General features: G+C 50.2%; 1 protein-coding gene across 5 annotated transcripts in view; it reads left to right on the forward strand.

Annotated features, from left to right (window-relative positions):
• Positions 1-19873: 19873 nt before the first annotated feature.
• Positions 19874-26630, forward strand: part of PODXL (podocalyxin like) — a 76132-nt gene continuing 69375 nt past the window's right edge. For all 5 annotated transcript variants that reach the window (XM_090041551.1, XM_090041552.1, XM_090041553.1 and 2 more), the window contains exon 1: positions 19874-20022. In XM_090041551.1, coding sequence (XP_089897677.1) covers positions 19950-20022 — 73 coding nt within the window. In that variant the 5' untranslated portion in view covers positions 19874-19949. The remainder of the gene's footprint in view (positions 20023-26630) is intronic.

Consider the following 26630-nt stretch of genomic DNA (forward strand, 5'->3'; position numbering starts at 1 on the left):
GAGAAGGGACTTGCCCCCAGAGAGTCCTGCAGCAGCCCTACATCTCCCAGCTCCCCAGCACCACATTCAGCCCCCAGCTTCCTAAGTGACGGCTACATGCAAAATTTGCTGCACGGGAAATGTACTGTGCTGTAAATGTACCACGCCCTCACATCATGTTGGTGTACGTTCTCCCAGGGGCCAACCTGGCTTCACTTCCCAAGAGCTGCCGTGATGAAGGCAGAGAGGGAATGACATTATCCAGGTCAGGGTCTCCTATTAGCTAGATCCATCATCCCCAGACACCCCGAATTTCAGCTTTCTGCACCCTTATAAAAGTCCCCTGTGTTGTCTCCCACTTCTCGGGAGTCCTGTCTTACAAATTTTCTTTTCACTCCCTCTCTGTGGAGTGCAGAAGTTTATCCGGGCTCAAAGACGGAGGCAATAATGATTGTTTTTTCCATGCCAAACACTCCACCTGCCTGGGCTTGAATTCCCACCCAGCGTCCGTCCCATCCCCTTCCCCAGTCTTTTCACATTCCCACAGGAAAACATTCACAATGGGGCAGATCAACAGACAAGAGAATAGCACACAAGCCAATAGTCCTCCAGCCAGCAAATGATTGTGTTTTCCTTCTCCCTTCACATGCTAATCACCGCTGGGACACCCAGCAAAAAACCTGAAAGAAAGGCCGGGGGTGTTTTCAATGCCAAGTGGCCCTTGGAGGAACCCAGGAACAAAATGACAAGAGCTGAACTCAACAAAAGGCACTGAGGGTCCCGGGTCCCTAATCCCTAGGCTTCACTTCGTCCTCTCCCTGCAGCAGAACCCAAGCAGGCGGACAATCCCTTTACTAGAGATTGCCGCCGCCGTATTAGCATTCGCCTTTCCAGGCGCTCACTGCTGGCAAAGGGGGGCAAGCCAGTGGGCGTGTTGGTGAGATGAGAGGGGAACGGCTTCGCGGAGGCGCTTGGAAATTCTTCAGATGCTTCTGCTTTTGTGTCTGGGAGCTGAGCTGAACACAGAGACGTTCGCCACCGGGAGCCCAGCTGACAAAAGCGCCTGCCCCCCAGGAGGGAGCGCGGATGGGGCCTTCCAGCAGCAAGGCCTTTTCACTCCCTTCGGAGGGCGGCTTCAAAAATGGGAAATAATTGCCTTTTCTTTGGAGCAGCCCAGCCCCCCAGGAGCCAGGCTCTCTGATGCTCTGCCCTCTGGTCCTTTTGAATGCATGAAAAAAGGGGCTAGAGATGGAAAAGATCTGGTGAGCTCCACCAGGCTGTTTCCCTGCAGTCCCCGCAAGCCTGATCTCTGGGCTGTCTTCTGTGGACCGTTTACCCCAGGCCATGCTAGTGTCAGATATTATGTCCTGGTCCTCAGCACCACCTTACACATCCTCAATTTTCTCCTTGTGAACTACACTAAGTCACCGTCCTCTGCAGCGAAGAACTCAGGAATTTCAAGACTGGATCAGGCCCGTGATCCATCTCCTCCAGTATCTCATCCCTAAGAGGGGCCAGTTCAGACACTTTAGGGCAGTGGTTGCTTCACCTGCTCTGTAGTAACTTCCTGAGGTTTAGTTGCCCCTGTGATTAGTAAAACAAAGGCAAATTTGCACTGTTTAGGGGCTAAAGCCCCTGCCACGTTACAGATACTGTGCAGTGACCTAGTAAATCGTGCAATAAATTTAGACTCGCCACTCATAAAAAGTAATGATCACACTATTAAAATGTCCACCGGGCTATAAAAAGAGCCAGCCAGTGACAAAGGTAGTGCTTGGAAATAGGTAACAACTTTATAGCTGGCCTCCACCCAGCTCTAATGAAAACAGGTGGCAGGGCCCTAAGTTATCCCAGCTCAGGTCTTGCCACAGGGTGAGGGCAAGTAGAAAGATGGTTACTGCTCGACCTCTGCCAATAGTTAAACAAGGGTTGAAGGGACTTACCATGAAGTAGCTGGGGTGTAGTGAGTCCCTGTGCCCCGTTAACAGGCAAGCCACAAATAGTGACCATGTCTGGGGTCGCACAAAATTACCGCACCCTTCTTTGCATCCAGAAAGCGTGGGGGCTGCAGAAAAGTGCTTGCTATGCCACAGTACCATTAAGTGGTGAGTTTTTTCACCCTCATTTCTAGCAGAGAGGATTCCCATCTACACCCATCCCCAGTCTCCCTGAAAGGATGGAGCCTAGGGATCTCACCACCTCCGCTGCTGACTCATGGCTGACCCGAGCAAATGACAGCACGTTTCCATCCTTGGGTCCAGCTCTAAAACATGGGTTGGAATAGTGACCTCTCCCACCCGTGGGGGGGCCTGGATGAGTTTCCCAAGTGTTTGGGTGGAAAAGCAGACAGTTATCAGCAAGCCCTCTATGTCAGCATTGGACAAGCAAGTGGGAAAAGAGGAGTCCACCTTTGACAGCCTGTGGGATCCAACAGAGGATATGTTTTTGGAGCAATGCATGGGAAAATGGGTAACTTTTTAGCTAAATATAGGGGCAGCGTATAATGTGGAATATATGACCGGCCAACCATGGAGCTTTTGGCTGGTTTGCAAGGGGGAGTGACAGCAGAGAGGCGATGCAGATGGTCAGCTTTGTTTTTCTCTATTTGCTGCCTTGTTCAGCTCCCTTTCTCTCTCTAGCTAATAACACTCCCTGGGCTCTTCACTTCCTCCACCTTGTCCTCCTCCATCCCGCGGCCAGCTGGTCCTAGCTGTTACATGTGTGTTGTACTGGGGGGCTCTTCAGTCGAATGCTCACCAGGCAGAGTGATGCGGAGCAGCAGGAAAGGAAGGGAAAGGATTGCAATAGTGGACAGTGGGGTCAGCACCTTCCATGGGCAGAAAAATGCAAGGACCTGAGCATTATCACAAAACAATGAAGAAGTCTGTAAAAGGCTGTCAGAGAACAAGGCCATGTGACACGGAAAAAGTGGAGAGACATTTCTGGTGGAATTTCTAATAAAAAAAGATGCCAATCAGATAAACGCCAGCTTGTACGGGACAACGATAAGGCCATGTATGACTCCTGGGTACTAGAAAGGGCAGAGATGGGAACGTTGAGAAGAAGTCTGGGAGTCAACCTGAGAGATAAGATAAGAAGTGAGGATATGCCTGGGAGTAGGAAGAGTCATGGAAAAGGTCAGAGAAGCCACACGGAAATGGCCTGGGCCTGCACGAGGTCTGACAGTGAGTCCATTGTGCCAGTCACCTGTGAGTAGGCAGCAGGCCCTGAGGATGACTAAGACTGAGGTGGAAGATGACCTCTAGGGTCTGGGACAGACATTGCGTAAGCGGGTTTGACCCAAATCAGTTAAATCTGATACTACATTCAGCCAGGTTTATCTCAAACCGGTTTCAGACATTTTGAAACTGGCTTATATGTACTGGACGTCTGTTCTGTTCCAGGTTTAAACCAGCTTCTGATCCCTTAAAGCAGCTCGTGTGTCATGTCTGTCCCTAGCGTATGAGCGTATGAGATCGAACACCTCACCCGAGGATGCAATGGGTCACAAGTGGAGAGCGCTGATCCGAAAGGGTGAGCATACCCAATGGTGGGAGCCACAACCATAAGAGAGAAGAAGCATGTTCACTTCACAGTGTCTTGGTAGTTAGGAAGGAGATCGGCTACAAGAGCAGGGAGAGGGAGCAGGGCAGGGGAGGAAAGGCAAAAGGGGGCAGCTGCAGTGGTTCTGCCTCAGCCTCCTCTTGTAAGCTTAGACAGTCATTTGCTCTATTTCACCATCTATGAAATGGGAGCAGACGCCTGTCCTTTCCCTCTCCCAGCTGTTTTAGGCATAAACTCTTTGCTTCAGGGGTGGCTGTTCACTATGTTCATGTCTGGCACCCGCTGGAAGAGACTGCGATCTCATTTAAGCCTCCTCCTGCTACCATGCTTGACATTAATACATTAAACAGACAAAGGAAGGGAGATTTATAACATGACCCAGGTGACCTCTTTCCCTTACTAAGAACATCTGATAATGGCTCTACAGTGTTAGAGTTGCAGTCATTTTTCTTTCTCCCTCCTCTTTTTGTTTAGCAATTTTAAGAAGCAAAGGGAAAAACTGATATCCCAGTGTATCATCCACTCTGGGGCTTCCCTTGACGTGGAATGAATTAAAGTTTTTTCCTCTGGGGAAGGATTTAAAGGGCAGTGCTTCACTCTCTCTCCCATGGCTGGCAGTCTTCTCCATAGTCACACACCAGGCAGGCCTTCATTTTCTGTCTATGAGGCCAGTGGCTGCCACGCTCATGGGAGGTGCTGATATTATCTGGAGGTGTCGGGTTCAAATCTTATGTGGCATGGTGAAGACAGGTGGTTAATGTGTAGGGTCAGTGGTCAGGTCTTGGCTCTCCTGATTTACCTACCATCTCTGTCATTTGTCTGGATGTGACCATCCCAAGGTTTGGACAGCTGTGATGGCTAAGCAGGAGTCCCTACACATAAAGTGGCATCCTAGGAGGTTTGGAAAAATCTTTGTTGGAAGATGTCAACCTTCGTGTGGTTCATGTGGATCTCCAGGGTCCATCCCCACCCCCGTGCTGCAAGGCAGCAGTGCTAGAAATGCCTGAACGTGCAGCGTGTGGCACCGTAGCCAGGTCCCGGTGCCACATACTGCATGGCCACGCTACCCTGGACGTGGTCAGAGGTTTCAAATAGGGGTCTTTCCTGTTGTCTTCCTGATTTCTTTGCAACCGAAGAATTGGTCTGTTATTTTTCCATAATCAAAACATGAGTGGAAAACGAAGGGCCTGGTTACACATTACGCTGTAAGCTGCACAAATGTTAATCAGCTTAATGTTCTTCGGCTTAGTGGAGCAGTCGCACCACAAAGTGAAAAACCATCTCTGATGGTCCTTCACCTGCACAGCGGTGACTTGCCACTGGTGAGCAAGGGCGGGACTGGGAGCAGCACTGTAGCACAAGAGGGGCAAACGAGGCAACTGCCCGGGGCATCGAAGCAAACGGGAGCCAACAGATGCTGCCCAGCCAGGGCAGGATGGGGACAGAGCTGTGAGCAGCTTACCTGTGGGGGACGTGGGGAGTAGGGGGCAGCTCCTGCTGCTGCGTGCAACCCCAGGCAAACTTGGGGGTGCCCCCCAGATCTGTGTGCGGGGCAAGGACGCCAAGCCTGGCTGCCAAGCTTCTTTGCTATGGCACTGACTAGGAGCCGCACATGGCCCCAGACAGAGGTGCTATCCCATTATATCATCATAACATTCTTTGTGTTTTTCTGTCATTAAATACCCTTTGAGCTTCTTAAATCTGAGCCTCTTTCAATCTAGGGGGCAAAAGGTGATTCCCAGCAACCCCAGGTGATGCCAGAACCTGATGCAAATAGGGGATGGCTCACTTGTAGCTGGTGAGGGGGGCATTCCCGGCTGTGGGGAGAGGTCACACACCATGACCCCTGGGAACTCCAAGATGTGGTGCTCGCTCTGCCCGACATGCCCAAGGGGGTTTCTGCCTAGACCAGCTTGCTTTACCTGCTGGGCAGAGCAAACACAGCAGCCATGGAGCATCCTGGGATACTGGAAGACTTCGGCTTGGGCGGAATAGCTGTGAGATGTGGCCATACCTTAATGGAACAGGAGCGACATTATGTGGATTAGAGATCATCCTTCCCTTAAGTGGCGTAATTTTGAGCTGAACAAATGCTTTAAGCCACATAAAGGTGTTAACATGCAGCCAATCCAGGGGTTAAGAGCTCCAGAAGCCGCCTAAAAGTACTATGCAACAAGGCCGTAAGAGTTGGCATTTTCTGTGGGATGCCTCAAGTCAAATGGCAGGTTCCTTGAATCCAACAAAGTTAAAAACCACTGTTGTATACCAGCGTCCTCAAATGCTACAGCTCAGCAGCAGTCAAACTGTTGGGCGCTACTGCTAGTGCGGACCTCAGCAGAAGTCTGGCCTGTCCCAGGTCCTGACTAATACATTAGCAGTGGGGTTCATCATAGATCCCAGCGCCTCCAGCAGTGGGTAAGCTGTGGGGCTTGAACTCCTCACTGCTCAGCCCCAATGTAGAGTGCTACCTCTCTTTGGCTCCATTCAGTCAGCAGGTTTGCCAGCTTCGTAAATTAAATTGTTCACCAAAGCTGGGTGACTGATTGAGAACGATCGATATTTATGGTGGTTTTACTCTCTTGCTGCTTGCCAGCCAATTGGGCACAAATCCCAGATTTTTCTCTGAGTAGACCTCTCATTGTCAGGGCGAGCATCCATATTCCTCTGCCACCTGAAGACCTCCGAAATGTTCCATGTGCCGCATGCTTCACCCCCTTACATGCTTCACCCCCTGACGTGCTTCACCCCCTTGCAGAAGTGCCTGGCATGGTTTCAGGCCGGATCGAGCGACAGACTGAGAATTCACTTCTACTTGCAGAAAGCTGAGCTGAGCACTTCAAGCAGGTGGCATTCCCACCCCGCTCCTAAGGCAGCATGCGCACACTGGATCATGTCCAGCCTACCCCTTCATGCTGGAATTTCCTTTTATTGTTAGCTTCAACAACAACACAAAACAGAAACCCAAGCTTAAGTGTTCTGCCGAGCCTGAGTTTCCCCTCCAGGGACCCTCTAATCTTTTATCTAGGTCCCTTTCCCTAAGACAAAGATTCAGTTCCCTTCTAGCTTGATTGCTGGTGCGAGTCTGCAAAAAATAACTGCATCTCTGGGCAGACAAGGTTCTTTGCATAATCGATATCTTTTATTAGACCAACTCAAAGGTTCTTTGGGGATCAGATATTTTTTATTAGACCAACTCAGATGGTTGGAAAAATGTTTCTTTGCAAGCTTTCGTCAGGCTGATGGTGTGTGATCTTCTGCAGACGCTTCCTGCAATCTGATGAAGGGTGTTGGCACCCAAAAACTTGCTAAGAAGAATTTTTCCAACTATTTGAGTTGATCTAATAAAAGATATCGGATTTACCCAAAGAACCTCATCTGCCTATATCTACAACCTCCACCCCCACATCTCTGGGCAGCATCCTTTCCCCTGGCATCAGCAAAAGAGCTCTGCAGGTCTATTTGGGGTCCTGGGACCTGCCAACCTGTTATGTCTGTGCATTATGGTATAGGCTACTTTGGAAAAATATATCTCATCTCCAGAAGTATTAATATAGCTGAATGACTAGTCATTCTTAGGAAGGGACTGTCCCTTTTTTCTTTTTGTACAGCACTTGGTGCAATACACTTCTAGTCCCTGACTAATGCACCTAGTTGCTACAATAATACAAATAATAAATAACAATACATTAGATAATCAACCAAGTGTAATGATTAGTGTCATCACCATTTTAGATAATCCATTTTTCCAGATAATCAAACACCACAGCATGAAGCATTGAAAACTGCTCTTTAACGATTGCACTGTACCACAAATCCTAAAAAAACCCAACAAGAAATGAAGGGCTGGCACCGTGGAATGTGTTACCATCTCAGAGCAGCAATAAATCAACAATTCACAGGTGTCTCGCCGACAAGCATAACCTAACTGCGGGGGCTGACAGTTTTGTTCTTACAAAAACCTTCTGGTTCATTGACTTTCAGGATAATCAACTCTCTCCTTTAATAATGAGTGGTTACTTACCAGTGCGCTGAAACTTGCTAGTGACATCAATGGCTAGATAATGTTACCGTTCAGCTTCCCAAAGGAGATCGTGCCAGAAGCGTATGTTTAGTATGGAGTTAAAAACATAACTCCATGGCATTCATTTTTTCAGGCACTCAGGAGTGTAATGCGGCAAGGATACAAGCATAGGGGGAATACAGGTACATCCGCATGTACCTGCTGGTTAGTTGATGGACCTGATGTCAAATCTGAGAAAAAGAATTGCAGATCTGTGCGAGTCCAACGCCAATGTGACAATTGAACTCCTAACACGACAATCATGGCAAAGTGCTAATTTTAGGTCAAACACTGAATCCTGAAAATGCACCTTGTCTTTGGGGCCTGACACTTTCTCCCACTACCTGTTTGCACAGGACCTAGCACAATACGATCCTGGCCTCAGCTGAGCTCTCTAGAAGCTAATAATCCTTTCTAATACATTTTAGTTGCAATGTCGTCTCTTTTCATTGGAAAAGCCCTGCCCTCCAACACCAGCTAATTAATCAGTCACTCCTGTCCTTGCCTATACTAGGACAATGAAGAGCGATGCCACTGAAAAGTGGTTATACCTACTGGTGTAAGGATGGGAACAGAGGAAAATCAGACTCGGGCCCATTGAGTCTCTAACAAATCTCAAGAAAGCAACCTCCTGCTACCAGTGGGCTGGGATCACTGTGGGAATCACCTGTCTTCCACTTCTAGACTCTTTCTGACCCAAAAATGAAGGCCCAGGCCTCCCACCATTGCCAGCCAAAAGCTCGAGAGAAGTAAACTTCTTCCCAAGTGAGGAGCTCAGGAAATTTCCAACTCCAGGTCTGTGCAAGCATGAGTCTAGTCTTACTGAATCCCACCCACAGGCAAACAACGTTTCCTTCCCACTAGAGTCAGGTCCTTTAAAAGAAAATAGCCTACTAGTGCTGCTAGCCAGGGGAATTACTCCTTTATCTAAAGTATGCTGCGGTTTCTAAGGTTTCAACCCTGCTGAATACTCATTCATGGGCTCATCACACTGGCACTTTTCCTGATACAACCTGGCTTTTGGTTACAGGGATGTTAGTGGGAGGTTGCAAGGGGATAAATAGGGCCAAATTAGTCCTCAGCCCTATTTATCCTATGGTGTCCATCCCCTTCCCTGGCCAGCCTTTCAGCTCAAGGTGTGTGGGAGAGAAGGGCAAGCCTGTGGGTCTCACTTTGGCTGCCTCTGCCCCTTCAAAGAGGATGCCACTCTCAACAGGATGGTACAAGGTGGGTAGCAGCCAAGAACATTTTGTGCCCCCCATCAGTACTTCTGTGATGTACCGCCCTGAACCTGCGCTCTGCTGAAGGCACCTGCGAACCCTGCTCAATGAGCACCTCAGCAAGGGTTGGATCCAAAACTGTTGGCCCCAGCAGATAGCTGGACCACACCCACAGGCACGTTGGCATCAGCCTCTTCTTCCTTCTCCCCCTCTGCTGCTTTCTGCACCATCACTCGTGAGAGGGACGTGGACCAGGAGCATCTTAGCTATTCCTCAAATGCAAAGGGACTGACTCCCTGTGGTGCGATGCAGCAGCTCCCCTGGGTGTTTGCCAGGAGAGCAGAGAGCTGCATCCAGCTCCCGGTTCCTGCATGGGTTGGAGGTGAGGCCAAATAAATCACCCAGGCCTGGATCCTCAAAGGAGCTGCCTGACTGAGACAGGCACCTGGTGAAGTAGGACATGGGGGCACTGGGAGATGTCCCTTTGCTCAAGATGTCCCCCCCCTGTAGCTGATCTCCAGGGACAGGGACCGATGAGATGCTGAATGCCACCATTTAGGACCTGCTCCTCTCTCCCGACTCCTTGACAGTACTGAGGTGTGTTAAGGGCACAGCTCAAAAGTGCAGACCTCAAACGAGCTGCACTGGCTTCCTCCGTGTTCAATGGCCCCTTCCATTCAGCCCGAGACCCCAGAGGTAGCACTCAGCCCAGGGCAAAGCTTAGGGCACTTTGATCTGGGGAGTGAGGGGGAATCTTGGCTGTGGCTACAGTAGCGTCAGAGCCGGTTTTAGGGACAAAGCAAGCCCAGGGCCCCAGGGCCACTAGACTGAATTAGTGCTAGCCATCCAGTGTGCAGGTGGGAGAGAAGGGGTGCAGTGGCATGCCCTGTCCTGGGGCTGGGGACCTGGAGTCTAACGCCGCAGCAAATGTTTCTCCCACTGTTGAAATGCAGCCACTTCTGGGGACCTGTGGAAGAGCTAGCCCTTTAATACCTATAGAGGTATTCATAATTTACACCAAAGCCAGAAGAGAATCAGGCAATAAGTGTTATTTTCTTCCATGCACTTGATCCCTGGTGAAATGCCAGTTGCTGTTACAATGCAGTGATTGCAGTCTCATTGCAGCAGTAGGTCTCAAAGCGATTTCCCTGGGGCGCTGGGCTGAGAGTGGACCCCTGGGTCCTGAGCCAGCCTCTCAGATCAGTACCACCTATATTTGAGTCGCAGCCCCTGTCACACCAACTCCCATCACATCTCCTTGCCAGCATCCTTAGCAGAGAGCAAGAAGTGGTCGGCCATGGAGGCCCAGCTGCCCTCCAAGACCCGGGCTGAGCCCACTGGGGATGTAGTGGGATAGGAGCAGACACTGCTGCTGTCTACTCTGCACAGATGATCTGAGGCAATATTGGATCAGAGGCTCCAGGGCTGGCACCTTTCAGCAATGCTGCATTCATTTACCAACAGAAATGAATCACTTCTCATGCCAGCCCTGCCTGAAAATGTCCATTCCTCTTCGTGATTCATGGGGGAGGTGAGCAAAGTGCCTTAGTGAAGCATTTTAAATGGGTGGCATCAAAATAAAATGTGCTGTGGTTTGTACTCGTCTCTCCTGGGCTGAGAGATTTTAGGGGTCTCTTCTGCATGTCATTCCTGGTAATGCCACCGAGCCTGACGCACGTCCACTAACAAGATGAGTGAGTGTCCATCAAATGAATCTCTTCTAAAATGGGGGAGAACCTCTTTTCATTGCAAACGTTTCAACTGGCAATTTCCTCCCAGTTTAGCTTTTATGTTTGTGTTCTTTTCTCTATAGCTAGATAAGAGATTTCAATGTGAAAGGCACAAAAATGCGAGCAAACAAGAAGCAGGGAGGGAGGGGGAATTTAATATCTAAGAGCTGCGGCTGGTTCAATGGAATAGTAATTCTATTCCCTCCATCGATCTCAAAACACTTCAGAGACCTCCACGAAAGATGTCTCATTAACCCCAGCATGACAGAGGGCTTTTACAGTTTACAGAGGAAGAAACTGAGGCACAGAGAATGGAAATCCATTTGCAGCCCAGGTTAAAATGCCAAGTCAGGGCCAGAGCCGGAAATAAGACCTGGATGAACATGGTTTCCAGTGCTGTGTTATAAGCAAGGATCCTGGTTTTCTCTGTTTTAAAAAAAATCCCCAATTTTTGATTAAAAAAGGGTAACCCCAAATCCATATTTTTCCATGATTAAAAATGAAACACCACAATCTAGCTATCTAGCTATCTAGCTATCTATCTAGCTATCTATCTACATGTGTGTGGATAGATAGATAGATAGATAGATAGATAGATAGATAGATAGTGTTGTTTCATTTAAATCATGGAAAATGTGGATTTGGGGTTACTTTTCTTTTTAAGTCAAAAACGGGGGCTTTTTTTAAATCAGAGAAAACCAGGATCCCTGGTTATAAATGCATGAATACTGCCCGGATGATCATTTTTGATTCTGTATTGCAAGATGTTTCAGCATAACAGTAAAAATGGGGCTTGGAAAATTCATCTCACATCTACTAGCCCCAAGGCCAAGTAGTTCAGTGGAAGTTGGACACTGACACCTTTTAGGCTCCTTTGAGAAGCTCAGGTTGAGACAGACATGTTGTCATTTATGTGACAGATGAGATAGTCTAAGTGCTCAGCCAACAAGGCCTCTACTGTTGTCTTTAGTGGGAGCAAAGTCAGGCTGGCACTGGGGGCTTTGGAGAATTTGATCCATGTGCCTGATCACAAGGCTCCAATTTCTTTTTAGGAAAGATAAGTGGAGAAGAGCTGCTGCTGAATCACGGAGAGGCTGCCTGCAGCATTGGCAGCTTGTGAGGTTATTATGGAAGGAGTGAGCTGCAAGAAGGACTGAGAGTAGCTGCACAAATTGAAGGGCCTTCCACGCAGAAGGAGCCCCAATGAATGGTTGAGGGGGCAGCGAGAAGTTTGCCACAATGCAAGATAAGGGACAGAAACCCAATTGTGAAGGACTCAGAGGATAAGCGTGGGCAACCAGGGACCATAGTGCAGTCAGGGGTGCCCTCCTTGTAGGGCATCCCAAGAAGGAGGGGTGCGTGAAACACAAATAACACAGTAAGGCGGATGCTTGGTGGTGGCTGCAGTTATATGACTATAGCTATAAAGTTTGAGGATTGAGATTGCAGGAACTAAACAGAGAGCAGAGGCAGTCAGGGCAACTCAAGGTACAAAATCCTCCTTCTTTCCCATCCTAAATGTTCAGCAGTTCCTTGCAGCCCTAAGAAAGGATCAGATGCCCATCATGCCAGGGGCTGTACAGGCTCAGGGGCAGGGCAGGACAGGTCTGCCTTGTGTCTCTGGTGTTCCTGAAAAACCTTCCTGCTAGACAGCTGTGTCCGGCATGTCCCAAAAGACAGTTCATGTCCAGAAGAGCAAAGCAAAGGGCCACAGAGGTAGCAGAGGCAAAGGTGACCTACACAAGACTACACAGGTCAGCAACTAAGCCAAGGACCAATGCAGGTCTCCCAGTTCCCAGTTTAGTGCCCTCCCTGCCACTCCAGCAAAGCCCTCCTGGCTTATGAGATTCAGCCAAGCCATCAAGGGATTTTCACTGCAGACCAGTAAGAAGAAAGCCTCTCCACCACCCAGGCCCTCGACTTTAAGCAATTTGCCTGGTCTGTAATAACTCAATGCGCTTTGTTATGACAGGATGATGCTGTTAATGAAGAGTGAAACAGGAGAAGAATGTGGGGAAGTTGCAGCTTTTATCCCTAAAACAAATAGTGAATTCTTCTGGGCCGGGGAAGGGCTCAAGCAAGGCTTTGCCCTGCCAGGGTTTGACCTGTTGCAAGTCCTAGCTGAAGAGAGAGGGGGAAAAGGCAGAAATGATCGACAGAAAGGTAGTTATGGAATTTGGGAAGCAGAGTGTCCCCACGAGGTGGGTTTGGCCTGGAGAAATCCCTTTTAATATAAGGCTCTCTAGGAGCCAGTCTGAAGCTTGCTGAGCTCAGTGGGAGCTTTCCACTAAAGGAAGCAGGTTTTGGAGGATGGTGCCCCCCAAAGAAGGGGTTCCCCTGCGTCAGTTGGGGTAACATTTACCCCTAGCTCAACAAAGAAGGAAAGGGGAAAAAATCCCAGATCCAGCTCGGTGGCCAGCGGATCCCTGCCAGCAGTTTGTGTAGCTAACCCAGGGCCTTTGTGATGGGAATTATATGATCTTTTCAGGCAGTGAACTTTCCACTGGCACCGGCTTGGTAAAAGAGACATCTGTTTATCTGGCTGAGTAAAAGAGACCTGCCAAGAGAGATACAGGCCTCTTCCAATGGCTCTTGATGGGAAGCGTGTCTAGCCGTCCGCCTGCCCTGTCTTAATGGGCTGCTTGTTTGTTTGTCTAATGCTTTTCTCTCTCCTCTCCCCCTTATTTGCATTATGCAAATGTTAGCGCTAACCACAGAGGAAATGATGTGGCTCTCTAGAAGGCCTCTGTGCCGCTACCGATGGACTACAGCTTTCATCCATGTCATTCCCTTTTCTCTGCTCTGCCCCTCCAGATGCCCTTCCCATGCTCCTAAATCCTGACATGCCACAGCCTCCAATACACCAATCTTAACCTATCCCCCTTGTCTTGGCCTGAAACAGCCCCTGCTCTTTCACTGCTGGACTCCAGCCACATGCAGCTTTGCTGATGCCCCTCCACTCTGACCTGCTTTTCTAATCAATCCCATTCAGTCCAGTCCAATCAATAGTCTAGTCATTTCAGTGGTGCATGGGGAAAACTTAAGGCTTGTCAGTGAACGGAGACCGTCAGACCCATTTCTCGTGGACACAATTCTGCTGGAGCCCATTTCTTGGGTCCACTTAGATTTTTGTTAATAATCACAATATCTCAGTCACATGCCCAAACTGCATGCAGTAGTCTGGAAAAGTACACAGGGCTGTGGGATCCTTCAATATGAAAGGGGCTTGGGGAGTGTTAATGCAGTTGCATTGCATGCAGCTGTTATGTGCCAAAGTTTTGCTTTGAGGCTCGGTTTTGAAGCGACAGTAGCATTGGCATTTGCTTCGCAAACCTGCTCCAACATTAGGATATAATACATGGGTGGGATCCAATGCATGTCTGTATACAGTGTACATATGTACTCATTGTATATAGGTACATAAGTATATGTACCTATGTATTTCTTGAATATAAAGTGGTACATTCAGACATGGTCTTTTGTATCTCAGTGCAGGGCAGAAGTTTCTGGTAGTGTAAGGGATGAGCATGCAGTAGGATTTTTATTATTGGTTATTTTCATAGGATCATGGGATCACGGAGCCATTGAAAATCTCTTTGCATCTGGTGCTTCAAAAAGAAGTGTCCCTTTTCAGCAGAGCTCATGGTCTGAACATAAAAGACCAATCAAATGTGGGTGAATGGAATCACTACCCCAGAAGTGGCTGCATTTCAGCAGTCGGGGGAGCGCTAGACTCCAGGTCTCCAGCCCCAGGACAGGGCATGCCCCCCGCCCCCACTTCTCTTCACGTTAGATGGCTTGCATTAATTCAGTTTAGTGGCCCTGGGGCCTTGAGTTTGCTTTGTCCCTAAAATGGGCTCTGATGTTAATGTAGCTGCAGCCAAGATTTCCCCCCCCACTCCCCACATCTAAGTGGCCTAAGCTTTGCCCCAGGCTGAGCGCTATCTCTGGGGTCTCAGGCTGAATGGAAAGGGCCGTTGAACACCGAGGAAGCCAGTGCAGCTTGTTTGAGGTCTGCACCTTTGAGATGCACCCTTAATGCACCTCAGTGTTGTCAAGGAGTTGGGAGAGAGGAGCAGGTCCTAAATGGTGGCATTCAGCATCTTGTTGGTCCCCGTCCCTGGAGATCAGCTACAGCGGGGGACATCTTGAGCAAAGGGACATCTCCCAGTGCCCCCACGTCCTACTTTACCAGGTGCCTGTCTCAATCAGGCAGCTCCTTTGAGGATCCAGGCCCGCGTGATTTATTTGGCCTCACCTCAACCCATGCAGGAATCGGGAACTGGATGCAGCTCTCTGCTTTCCTGGCAAACACCCAGGGGAGTCGCACCCAGGGGAGTCTGGACTAGCCCCTTTGCATTTTAAACATAGAGAGCTGAGGGACAGAGGGATCACGTGACCAGGAGTCCATAGCAGAGCTGGGAAATAAATCCAGGTTCCCTGAGTCCACTATGCTAACAGCACTGGCCTTTGTGTTATCGCTGCCATCTCCCTGCCATGTGCTCATAGGTAGCAGTGAGATGCTTTGGCTGCCCTGCTCCCGGCATTGCTTGTGACAGCCAGCCCTTGTGCGGCACGAGATGCCTCCTATATTGCAGAGCCCAGTTCTCCTGACTGTGCCCTCTGTATAAAACTGCCTCCCTTGCTTCTCTCTTTAAGACTCTCTACTTCTCCTGGAGATTTTTGCATCTGAAGATCCCATCCCATAAATGGTCATTTTTCCTTAGGGGTTATCTGCCAGGCAGACCTCAGGCAGCACATACGTTTGTCTTCTGCTGGGCTTCTTTGCTTCCCTTCCTGAAATAGCCCGGGGTTATCTTGACCCTGGGGGCTGCCCACGCTCTTCATGCTGCTACTCACCCTGAGCTAGCCGGCTCCTGCGCTACCACCCGTCTTCCAGCCTTAATCCTACATTTGAACTCCAAACATTATTGCATTGCACGCCATGGCATGGGGCAGCGAGGGGATGACACTCAGTAATGTCAGATTGCTGGACAGCTGGGACAGGTAGGTTAATCCCTCAGCCCAGCCCCAAGAACCGTGGCTGCCACGATATACAGGTTTCCCTGTACAGGTTGCCCTAGTCCAGCCAGCAGAACTAAATATTGCAGTGATTTCTGGACTGAACATTTGCATCCAGGCCCATGTGAACGATGCAGGACAGAGGAGGAAAAGCTCCGCTACGTCTTCCAGCCCATTTCTCTGCTTCCTACCTTGCATTTTCTCTTGCTCTGTGCTAATGTGGCTTCCTCCACTTCCAAAGAGGAGACTATTAAAGAGTTTAATGGTTTTCAGGCAAGTTTCCCCTGAGATCCAGGGGCATACCTGGTAGGGTTTGTGTCTTGGGCACCTCAGGCTGTGAACTCCACCTTGGGGACCTGGGCTCTGGCTGCACAGAGCGGGAAGGAGATAAGGGACAAAGTCCAAGCTATAGGACTCCAGGAGCTCTGGGGAAAGATGTCCCCCAGCCAAGGAGTTAAGTCTCTTGCCAGCCCTCCACAGGCATTGCTGACTGCCATGCTGAGCAAAGACATAAAACACTTCATTTGATGGCAGGGTGGCCCCTCACCCTCTGGTTCCTTCCCCCATTTATCAAGTTAGTGCTTGCAGCTGCTAGAATAGCAATGTAGCTGCCTCTCTTCTGGCACCCCCCTACCTCCAACCCGGCACCATGCGTCCCCCCTCTTCACCATCCCTCGTTGCACTACTGCTGTAATGTAGACCCTCTCCTGCTCTTTGCACTTTCACCCCTTGCACTGCTGGTTATGCACCCCGACCCACTTCACCTCTGTAAATCCCCTTTTTACATCCCAGTCTTCCTCTTTCACATGGTCTGCTACAGGTGCATTGAATACAAGGTGGTGGTTTAAGAAGTTGCTGGCTGTTTCTGTGTCCTGTGTGTCTGTCTATGTATGCACACTTGCAGTATTGCCACCTTGGAGTGTCACAAGAAGGATAGTGGCTTAAAAATGATGCAATTAAGACCAAATCAAAAAGCCTTTTTTCTCATTTTTGGTTTTTGGCCTTGGCTGCACTTGCATGGTGAAAGGAAAGTTGGGCTGGAAGGGACCTCAAGGCATCCTCTAGTCCAGCCCCCAGCTAAAGGCAGGACCATCCCTGACTAAACCATCCAAGCGACACGTGGAAAATTTCTAGGGATGGAGATCCCACAGCTTCTCTAACCAGCCAGCTCCAATGCATGGCCACCCTCATAGTCAGGAAGCTTTTCCTAATCTCCAACCTAAAATCCTGCTGCTGCAGATTGAGGCCATTATTAGTGGCTCTGCCCTCTAGGGTCACAGAGGAAAGTTATCTCCATCCTCTCCATAATCACCCTACAGATATTTGAAAACTGTTATGAAATCCCCCTTTAATTTTCTCTTCTGACTAAGGCATAAAGCCTTTTTTTTTTTTTACAAATGAAAGCAGAGATTCTTCCATAACCAGTACCAGGAAATGGGTCTTTAAAAAATCCTCACATAGTGACTCTTGTTATAAAATCTGGAAAATCAGTAACTGCATATGTGGTTTGCTTTAGTTAATGATCTACCCTTTCTGTACGACATGCAGTGATAGAGTGGTCAAGGGGTCTCACTGTGGCTCCAGAGGTGTGAGCTTGAGGCATGCTCTAGAGTTGTATCAAAAGCTGTCTCAAACTAGAAATGGTACTTGGTGATTTGGGCTGGGGCGTCAAAGGATCTACGAAATAATGATGCCTATGTAGAAATGCCTAACTGTGTGGTTTTAGCCACCTCCCCTGCTCTCTGCCCCTGAATCCAGATCTCAGTTACTCCTTCAAAGTCAGTGGAACATGGCCCAATGTGTCCTGAGAGTGGATCTGGACCTAAGATACATTGGTAAAAACATGCAAGCTGCTGTTGGTTTTTGTGGTGGTCCCACGCATGGCCCCAGATCCCACTGTGCTGCACAAACTTAGGATAGACAGCCCGGCTCTGCCCCAAGGAGTTTACAAGTTAAGTAACTGCATTTGTATCCTCCGGCTTGGCATCTTGTACGACTTAGACACATGGCAGTGATCCTCAACCAGAGTACCATGCACTAATTGTGCTGTCAGGTGTGCAAATGCCTACACACGATTCACAAGATAAACCCAGAGATTTCAAATAGCAATCCAGAGGATCCAAACCTTTCTGCCCTGTTCTCAGTTCTCTGCACAGAAGACTTGTTCTCCTTTTTTTCTGTAGCCAAAGAACAAGTCAGTGAAGAACTGGCATTTCCCAAGAGGGGCCTTGAGTCTAACAAGGCTGAAAACCATCAAATTATTCCATGAAATGTCAGATTTTGAATACAAGCCGGGGAGGTTGACAGATTACCATCGTTAAAGGTTTCGAACCACAGGTTAGACCAGTGGTTCTCAGCCAGGAAGCCATGGCACCCCGGGGTGCTTTGAGATCCTTTTGGGGTGCCACACCATGTTGCCACTATTAGGTGTGCAACATGATTTCCAAGATAAACCCAGAGATTTCAAATAGGAAGCCATCGTTTTAAAAGCACTCTGCCCTGCTCCGGTCTTTCTGAGTTTTTTGAAACACAACTGCTTTATAATCAAAATTTTACATGAAAGCTAGGAGCTGATGTTTTCTGAGGGGAGGAGGTTGCCTTGACTCTGGTAAGGAGTGTCTTGAGTCCCGGGGTGAGTCCAGGGGGGTGCAGTGGTGCAGCTTCACCCCCTCGCCCCCCACTTTGATTCCTGCTCCAGCCAAAGCTTAAAACCAAGTTCCTGGGAGCAGGGCGTGGTATTTCTACTAAGGCACAGCTCCAAGAGCCACTTTAATTAAAGCGCTCAGAGCGTCACATGTATCAGCATCCCCACACTGAAAAATGGTGGAGGGGGCACTTTAAAGCCCCTTGAACGAGCTTTAGTTAAAGTGCCCTTGCCACCTTTCTGCAGCACGGGGACACTGATACACATGACGCTGGAGTCTGCTACAGCACGGTAATTACCATGTTCCAGCAGACTCAATTAATGCAATTACAGCGTGTAGGAGCTGCCTCAGTGCACATGTGTGGGCACCCTATATGCTGGAGGCTGCAAATGAGAGAGAAACAATGTTAGGGGAAAAAACCCTGGTCATACCCTGCTCACTCTCCACTTTCTGCCCCCATGTAACACAGGAGACTGGGCAAGATGGACCTGTGGTCTGACCCAGAAAATGGCAATCCTTATCTTCTTATGTTCTCTCCACAGATATTAAGGACCCTCTCTCTTTTTAATAGTCTGATGTGCCACTATTTAAACTACCTTTCATTCTGCAAAGTGACAGTCTCTTGGTCATTCCTGGTAGTATCTCTCTTCTATGTCACAGCCCTGATGACTGTGCAGACTCTGGCAAAAAACTTTAATTCAGTTGTGGTCATATTAGCCCAGGCGCAGATATGGCAGGGAAGTACTGGAGGCACTGTCAAGATGCTCACGAAGGCTAGATTTTGTGAATAAATCTGAGTGCGAGACATACATTTAACAGTAATGACTCTGGGACTAACGACAATAGCTGTTAATATAAGAACTGGCGTTGGCTGCCTCAGACCAGCGATTCCTCTCGCCCAGTCTCCTGTCACACAGGGCAGAAAGCAGATGCTGAACAATTTTGCCTACTTGTATTTCGACTCTTTTTTTTTTTAAGTGTGCCTATTTTACTGAATAGGGTTATTTTTTTAACCTTGAGATGTAATCTGGCAACAAGCTGGCTGTGGTGTTTGCTTTGGCTTGGATCTGAAACAGAATCACTTGTTGCATCTCAGTACAGGTGCTGACCTGGAGACGTGAGGTGGTGTGAGTTGTGTGGACGCGCCTCCACGTCTTCACCCCGCTTTCCAAATCCTGGAGCCATGCTTGAGCCTAAAAATGGCTGAGTCACAGATTCCCAGCAAATGAGGGTGGGAAGGGGCCTCAGGGGGGTCACATCTAGTCCGGCCCCCCTGCTCCAAGCAGGACGGGCCCCAACTGCCACAGCTTTGTCTACCCGGGTCCTAAACGCCTCCAAGGACGGCATGTCTGGCACCTCTCTGGGTAACCGCCACCACCCTCCTGGTGAAAAAGTTTTTTCCTAATGTCCACCCCTCGCTGCGACTTGGAGAGCCGTCGAGAAGCGGGGCTGGAAGGGACCTCCACGGGCCATGCCGCTCAACCCCTGCCTGAGGCAGGCTGCTCCCGACCCGTACCCGCCCCGACGCCACCGACAGCCCCGAACGGGCCCGCATCCAAGCCGCCTCACAGGCGGTACCCAGGGGGCGGGGCCAGCCGCGGCAGCCGCCTATCAGCGGCGGGGGCCGGCGGAGCGGCGGGGCGGGCGGCCAATGCAGCGGGGCCGGGCGCGGGCTCCTCAGAGCCGCGCAGCATCCCCGGACAAAGGCGTCGGTGCCGGACCGGGCAGCATGAGGCGAGCGGGGCTGTCGCTGCTCCTGCCGCTGCTCCTGCTCCTGCTCCTGGCCCGCCTGGGCTGCGGGGGTAAGTGCCCCGCGCCGGGAGCCCCCTCCCCGAGCCCCGGGCCTCTCCGAGACGGGGGGCTGCAGCGTGGGGCCGGGAGCCAGGCGGGACGGGGCAGCCGGAGGTCTAGGCGGGGTATGGGACCTCTAGCAAGAGAGCTGGGGGGGATATTAGGTGGAGATCCAGGACCTGGAGCCGGAGATGCAGGCAGGAAAGGGAGCCGGAGATGGAGGGGGGATATAGGAGGGATATTAGGTGGAGATCCAGGACCTGGAGCCGGAGATGCAGGCAGGAAGGGGGGCCGGAGATGGAGGGGGGATATAGGAGGGATATTAGTTGGAGATCCAGGACCTGGAGCCGCAGATGCAGGCAGGAAGGGGAGCCGGAGATGGAGGGGGGATATAGGAGGGATATTAGTTGGAGATCCAGGACCTGGAGCCGGAGATGCAGGCAGGAAGGGGAGCCGGAGATGGAGGGGGGATAACCGGGGATATAGGAGGGATATTAGGTGGAGATCCAGGACCTGGAGCCGGAGATGCAGGCAGGAAGGTGTAGCCGGAGATGTAGTGGGGTGACCGCCCCTCCCAGAGCAGGGCTGGCCAGGCAGCCGCAGACACTGTTCTGCAGAGTTCAAAGTGGAGCCGACTCTGGCAGATGGGACTCAAACAAATCCGGGTTGTCCTGCGTGCGCGGCGTGCTCGCCATCGCCCACGACTCCAGAACCCTTTGCGCCCCTGGTCCCTGCTTGTTGCGGGCTCTGTCCCCCGCTTCACGTGCTCGCTGAAATGCAGAGGTCTGAAGGCCGCATTAGTTTGGCAGTGTCCAGCCATGCTGGCGACACAGGGCCTGGCTTCTGATTCAGTCTCATGTCAGAGCTGCCACTGCAGCTGTGGCAGCCAGGGTACTTCGCATTCAGAGGGCGGTATCGTGTCCTCTCCCGCCCGGTGTGGTACAGGCACAAGTAGCCCCTGCCCTGCGCAGCCCGCCGGCCATGGGCAAGTCACTCCAGGGCACCCCTAAACAAGGACTTGGCACTTGGGTTGAAATGTAGGTGTCTGAGTCCAAAGGAGCTTCCCCCCCAACTGTGCTAAACAGCTGAGATGCCTCTTTTCTATGGCAAAATGTAGATGCCTAAAATTCAGCTCCTGCTCATGCTTAGACCCGAGTCCTAGGGCGCAGGATCCAGCTATTCGACTCCACTGCCTCTCTCCTCCTGCTCCAGCACATTTGTCTGAAGAGAAGTGGGATCAGCCTGTGTAAAGGGGAGTTTGATGAGATTTAGTAGCCCTGTCTTAGATTTAGCTGGGACTTGGGTGTTAACACCTGTACTCTTTCAGAGCTGCAAGCCCCAGAGACCTCGGTTCTGGGTTTAATTTGAAGCATGTCAAATTTACTCCAATTTTAAAAAAATAAAGTGGGAGGAAGGGGAAATTGCTCCTATGTTTCAAAGGGAAAGCCTGGAATATTTCTCATGTAATGTAAGAGACAGATGTGCAGCCTTGCTTTGGGGCATGTTGTGTATTGCTGTATCCCTGCTGCTGGCTTCGATTTTTACCTATGGGTAAAACAAGTGAACTCTCTTGAGGTTAAACCCCCCCCCACCCTGTAGAGACAAGTTGGACTTGTGTTAAACTTACTGAGGTCAGGCCCTAACTTCTGTTTGGGGTTGATCTCCATCAGTTTATCTTGGAAAATTACCTTTTCTTTGCCAGGGGGTTTGTACCTCCGAAGAGTTTGAAGGGGTTAAACCACCTTGCAGGAAAAAAGCCTGCTCCTGTATTAGCAGTGAAGGCATCCCTCTCCTGGGACAGGAGGTGCAGGGACCCCAGCCCATACCAAAAGCAGACCTAGAGTTTTTATGGGGTTTTCTTGGTGTTTGGCTACTGGAGGATGAGGACAAACTGATCTCATGGACACCGGGCTCAGTGTAGACAGTCTTGCTTCACTCCATATAGATTATGGCTCAATAACTTTTGGTAGATTTTCCCCGCCAGGGATTTAGCACTCAAACTGTTTTGAGTTGTAGGGGGTTTAGGCTCCGGGCTGTGCTATGGGGTGTTGGGCTGGGGAGCTGTTATTGTAACGCCTCTGTCAAATAATCCTTTTATACTCTTCTTGGAAAACATTCGCTCAAACTCTGCATGGCAACATCTCCTCTCCTAAGCTGCTGCTGCTGGGTTTTGAAGTAAGCCACTTAGCAAGGCTTTCATATTTTCCCTTGTGTATTGAAGCTGGATTTTTGTTGTTGTTTTTTTTGTTTTTTTACCCTGGGGGCCAGATTGCTTCGCCCTTATTCACAGTGACTTTCCTTGTTCCCAGCGGGGCTGTTCCAGTTCGTCCCAGGTAGAGGGTCTGGCGAGGTCTGTGGCACTTAATTTAATAATGAGCAATTCCCCTTGCGATCCGTGGGCATATGCAAGAAGCAAAGTGCTGCTGATGCCGGGAAGGGCGATAGACTTGGCCCCTTCATTTTTTATTGCTCCCTAAAGAGGGGAATTTTTTTTTTTTTAATGAAAAGCTGTCATTTTGTGGGGGTGTGAAGGGGGGAAAATGAACTTGAAATAAAAGGCAAGAATGTCTTAGGGTAATAGCTTTTACTGGCATAGCAGGGATAGAGTTGGACAAGTTTACAAATACAGGAGGCTTGATTATTCCCTGCCCGGCCGCCTGGGCATTCATTTCCCCCTGGGCCAAGCAGGTGCCAATTGCCAAAACGGGCTGAACTTTCCACCTGTGCGAACAGGAGACCACTGTAACACAGGGCAGTGCAGAATCAAGTCCCGAAAGCAGGTATTTTCTGGTAAGGCTGTTGTCCTGCCTCGTCTGGGCCTGAGGTTGAATTCACAGCAATAAAATCCACTGCCCAGGTTATGCTTCTGCTCCAGAGCCCGTTGCCCCCAGCTTGTGATTTATACCCATGCCACAGCCGAGCGCAGCTCACCCCAGAAACCCGTCCGTGTGAGCGTATGTGCTGTAGCTAGGACGGACGTGGCTGCGGGAATGGATGGCTTTAATCAGCATGCCTTTGCATCCTGCCAGCCTGTCCCAAAGGGCCCGGGGAGGCTTGTCACCGCACGTTTGCTTTGTCACTTGTTAGATCTCCAATCAATCCCCTACCAGGGTGGCATTTCCTTGAGAGGAGAAAACTGACACCTTTATCTGAAAGGCAGATAAAAGGGAAGCAAAGTGCAGAACAATCCTTCCTGGAAAGGGCACAAATCCGCCCGGGGGGTCTGCTGCCTGCCTAATCCCAAATCACTCCTGCCCAAGACTGGAGCGCCTCTATCTAAAACCCCCCACCTCTTTGGTCTCGCAGCTGCTGCTGTGCACCTGAAGCCAAGAGGTGATTTGGTCAGAGAGTCTATGCACGAACACCTGAAGGTGGATGGTTTTAAAGTTAGCTGACTTTCTGTTAATTTTCTCTCTTTGTTACTATTATTTACAGTGTTGGGAGGTCAGCCAGGACCCCTGGAGAAGGACACGGGGGGGCTTCTTCTACCCTAAGCAAAAGGGCATCTTTGAATATATTAGCAAATGCATCTTTGCTAAGACATGTTAAAACCCAGATGCAGACCCGTCAAGCTGTGTTTGCAGTGGCCAGGTGTCGGGACTTCAACGAATTGTAACTTCAGACATTGCTGCATAAGCCGCTCTGTGCCTCTGCCTTCCCCAGCCGTGGGACAGAAAAGATAATGATGTCCCACTGGGCTGTTTTGAGGCTTAATGAATTAACTGTTTGTAAAGCACCTTGAGTTCAAAAGGAGCTACGGCAAGGTGACATATGGGTTTGTTTTCTGGGGGTTCCTTTAAAGGCTTATGATCGTGATGAAGAAGTGACGCTGTGACTGATTTCTTAATGGCCTGTAGTTTATTTGCCTGTAGTTTATTTCCTACCTATGGGGACGTATTATCGTCTTTAACTTTCCCTGAGCCTGACAAAGGCTGTGTGAGCCCAAAAATTTGCAAGGAAAAAAAAAATATTTTTTTGGAATTTCTCAGCTGGTCTAATAAAAGGTATCATCTCTGAACCAAGAGTAGTAGAGTTTTGCCTTCCTGATGCCTGTGGGACTCCTGTTTGGGGCAGATTTTTGAGGACAGGGAGAGACTAACTTCTGGGGTTATATACCAAGCATGAGAGATTGATCCTGACTGCAGATGAGCTGTCCTGAAGCAGGAAGGGGGCTTGAGACCCAGCCAGGTTGGGGATTCCTGCAGAGGTGAGATCTCCAGAGGGCCCAGGTAACCCCCCCAACTCTGGGGCTGGGAGTCTGTAAGCTACTTCCCAGCTGGCATCCTGTCCAGGGGCTCCTTGGGGAGCTCTCTGCCGTTTGCATTGGCGTGGGTAAGGGGCAGGAGGGGGATCTTGGTAGAAATTGGGGACAGCACAGAAGGTAACCAGGAGGGGGGTTAGTCTCTGTCTAGGGAAATCGCTGTGGGCATGTGGGGACATGACTGTGGGGAGGGGTGGGCCCCCCCCCCGAAGTGCACATGTGCAAGTCCACATGCACGCATACACACACATGCACCCCCTCAGGGCTCTGCTGATGTGTCAGGGACACACCTGCCAGAGCAAGGAGATGGAGACGGGTGGTTTTCTGTGACGTGTTGCTGCCTGGCCATTGTCTGCTAGATTTGGTCCCCTCTTCTTCCATGTCCCAGCCCCGCTGCGCTGACTGGGGTGCAGAGGGAGAGAGATCTCTTTCCATCGGCTCGGTGTGTGGCCTGTCACCTGGGATACTTTTGATGCTTTGCTCAAGTCTCTGCCCAGCAGCACCCTGCAGACCCAGCCACAGCCAAAGTGGCCTGTTGACAGTGTCACAGCCATCGAGCTGCTGGTTCCCTTGTGTGCCAGCTTGTGAGGAGGGACCGCAGTTGTCAGCAGAGCATGGCGTGTTTGTGCTCTTACAGCAAAGGGAAACCCAGGACGGGGTGAGGGCAGGAGGGGATTGTGAGCTCTGTTGGAGACTTCAGCAGGCACGGTTCTTTGGGTAAACAGGATATCTTTTATTAGACCAACTCAATAGTTGGAAAAATTGTTCTTTGCAAGCTTTCAGGTACAAGCACCAGTTGGAGACTTGGCATTCAAGAGGACGGAGAGTGCATGTGATAGCCACAGCTGCTGGCAGGGAAGGGCACTGGGGGGAATGTGCTATTTGCCCCATGATCCCTGCCACCTGGCAGGGGACTTTGCAGGGTAGGTGGAAGGAAACAAGCCTGTTGTGGACTGGAGGGTGTGCATGCGCCTCTCCACCCTCTGCCAGACAGAAGCAAAGCAGCTCAAACGCACACTGTAACCTCCATTCATCGGGTGGAGATTTGCCTCTGGCAAGGGTTTTGGAGGATGAGGGTCTTGGCTCTCTTGGCTGTCACTTGTCGGCTGCTATGAGCTTCTCCCAGGGCCAGCATAAGCGAACCTATTGTAGACCCCAGCATGTTCCCTTCTCAGGCCGGCCCCCTTTGAAGCTGCGTGCTACTTGCAGTACTGCTGGCTTCTCTGTTTCGGTGGCCGTTTAGGAAGGCGTTTGCATGGGCAGATCAGAAGGGCTTGGCTGTGCATCACAGGTCCTAGGCCACTGACAGCTAATGCCATGCAGGGTCTCAGAGTCTGTCCTCCTCCCGAGCAATCAAACTCAGACCAGTGCCTCTTGGAGCATTTTGATGGAAGCAGGTAGTGACCAGCAATTCAGGACACCATCGGCTGTGGCTGCTTTTTCTGCAGCCTGGGTTTCTTTTTTCTTTCACGCTCTTCTCCCAACAACTTTCTTTGCAAGGGTCCATTCATAGGTCTTGCCACCTGGGCAGCTGCTTTAATCTCTTGCTTGCTAGAGGATGGCCACCTAGGTCGAGCCTTAATGACTTGTCAGCTTCTGGGAGTCCCTAAGCCCTTTTGCTTTCCCCTATTTGCTTGTTATATCTGAACCAAACTGGATGCTGTGTACATCTCTAGTATCTTTAGCCTGGCTCCTGTCACCGGCCACACGCAGCATGAGCTGTGCTCAGGGCATCGTGGTATGGGAGTGTGTGGCCAGGAGTAAACTGTGCTAGGGAATCGCACACCATAGTTATAACATGGAATGGTGCCTGCCACGTAGGCAAGACTAAGCCATGTGATGATTGAGTCCAAACTCAATAGGTTTGGCTTTGCTGATGGGCCTGCCACATGGGAGTCCTAACCAATAACGTACCGAGTCAGCCCACAGGTCTGTCTAGCCCAATCTCCTGTCTCAGTGTCAGGGCATATCAAATATTGGCTTCTCTGTAATTTTTCCAGTCTCCCTTGCAATGTTCCTTATAAAAACATGAAGTCATGGCAGGGAATCGGGGTGCGGGAAGTCCACTTATTTTTACCCCTGTGCTGTAATATGGGGGAAGGAAGATCCATGCTATTGAAAGGCCACGTGTTTCAAGCTGACGAAGGGACATTGGTGCCTGGTCTCCTGTGTGACGCTTTGTCACAGGTTTCCCCTGATCCATGAAAAGAGGATTTGGCATGGATATGGAGGACAACCGCCGGTCTATTGTGTAGAGTGACAGCAATGAGAGTTGCAACGCCATGGACTTCAGGGTGCAAGCTCATCTCTTGGGGAGAGGGGGGCATGTCTCCTATTTCCTTTTTTGTTATTCCAGGA

This window comes from Crocodylus siamensis, chromosome 4 (genome assembly GCF_052110815.1).
Source record: "Crocodylus siamensis isolate JL-2025a chromosome 4, ASM5211081v1, whole genome shotgun sequence".
NCBI lineage: Eukaryota > Metazoa > Chordata > Crocodylia > Crocodylidae > Crocodylus > Crocodylus siamensis.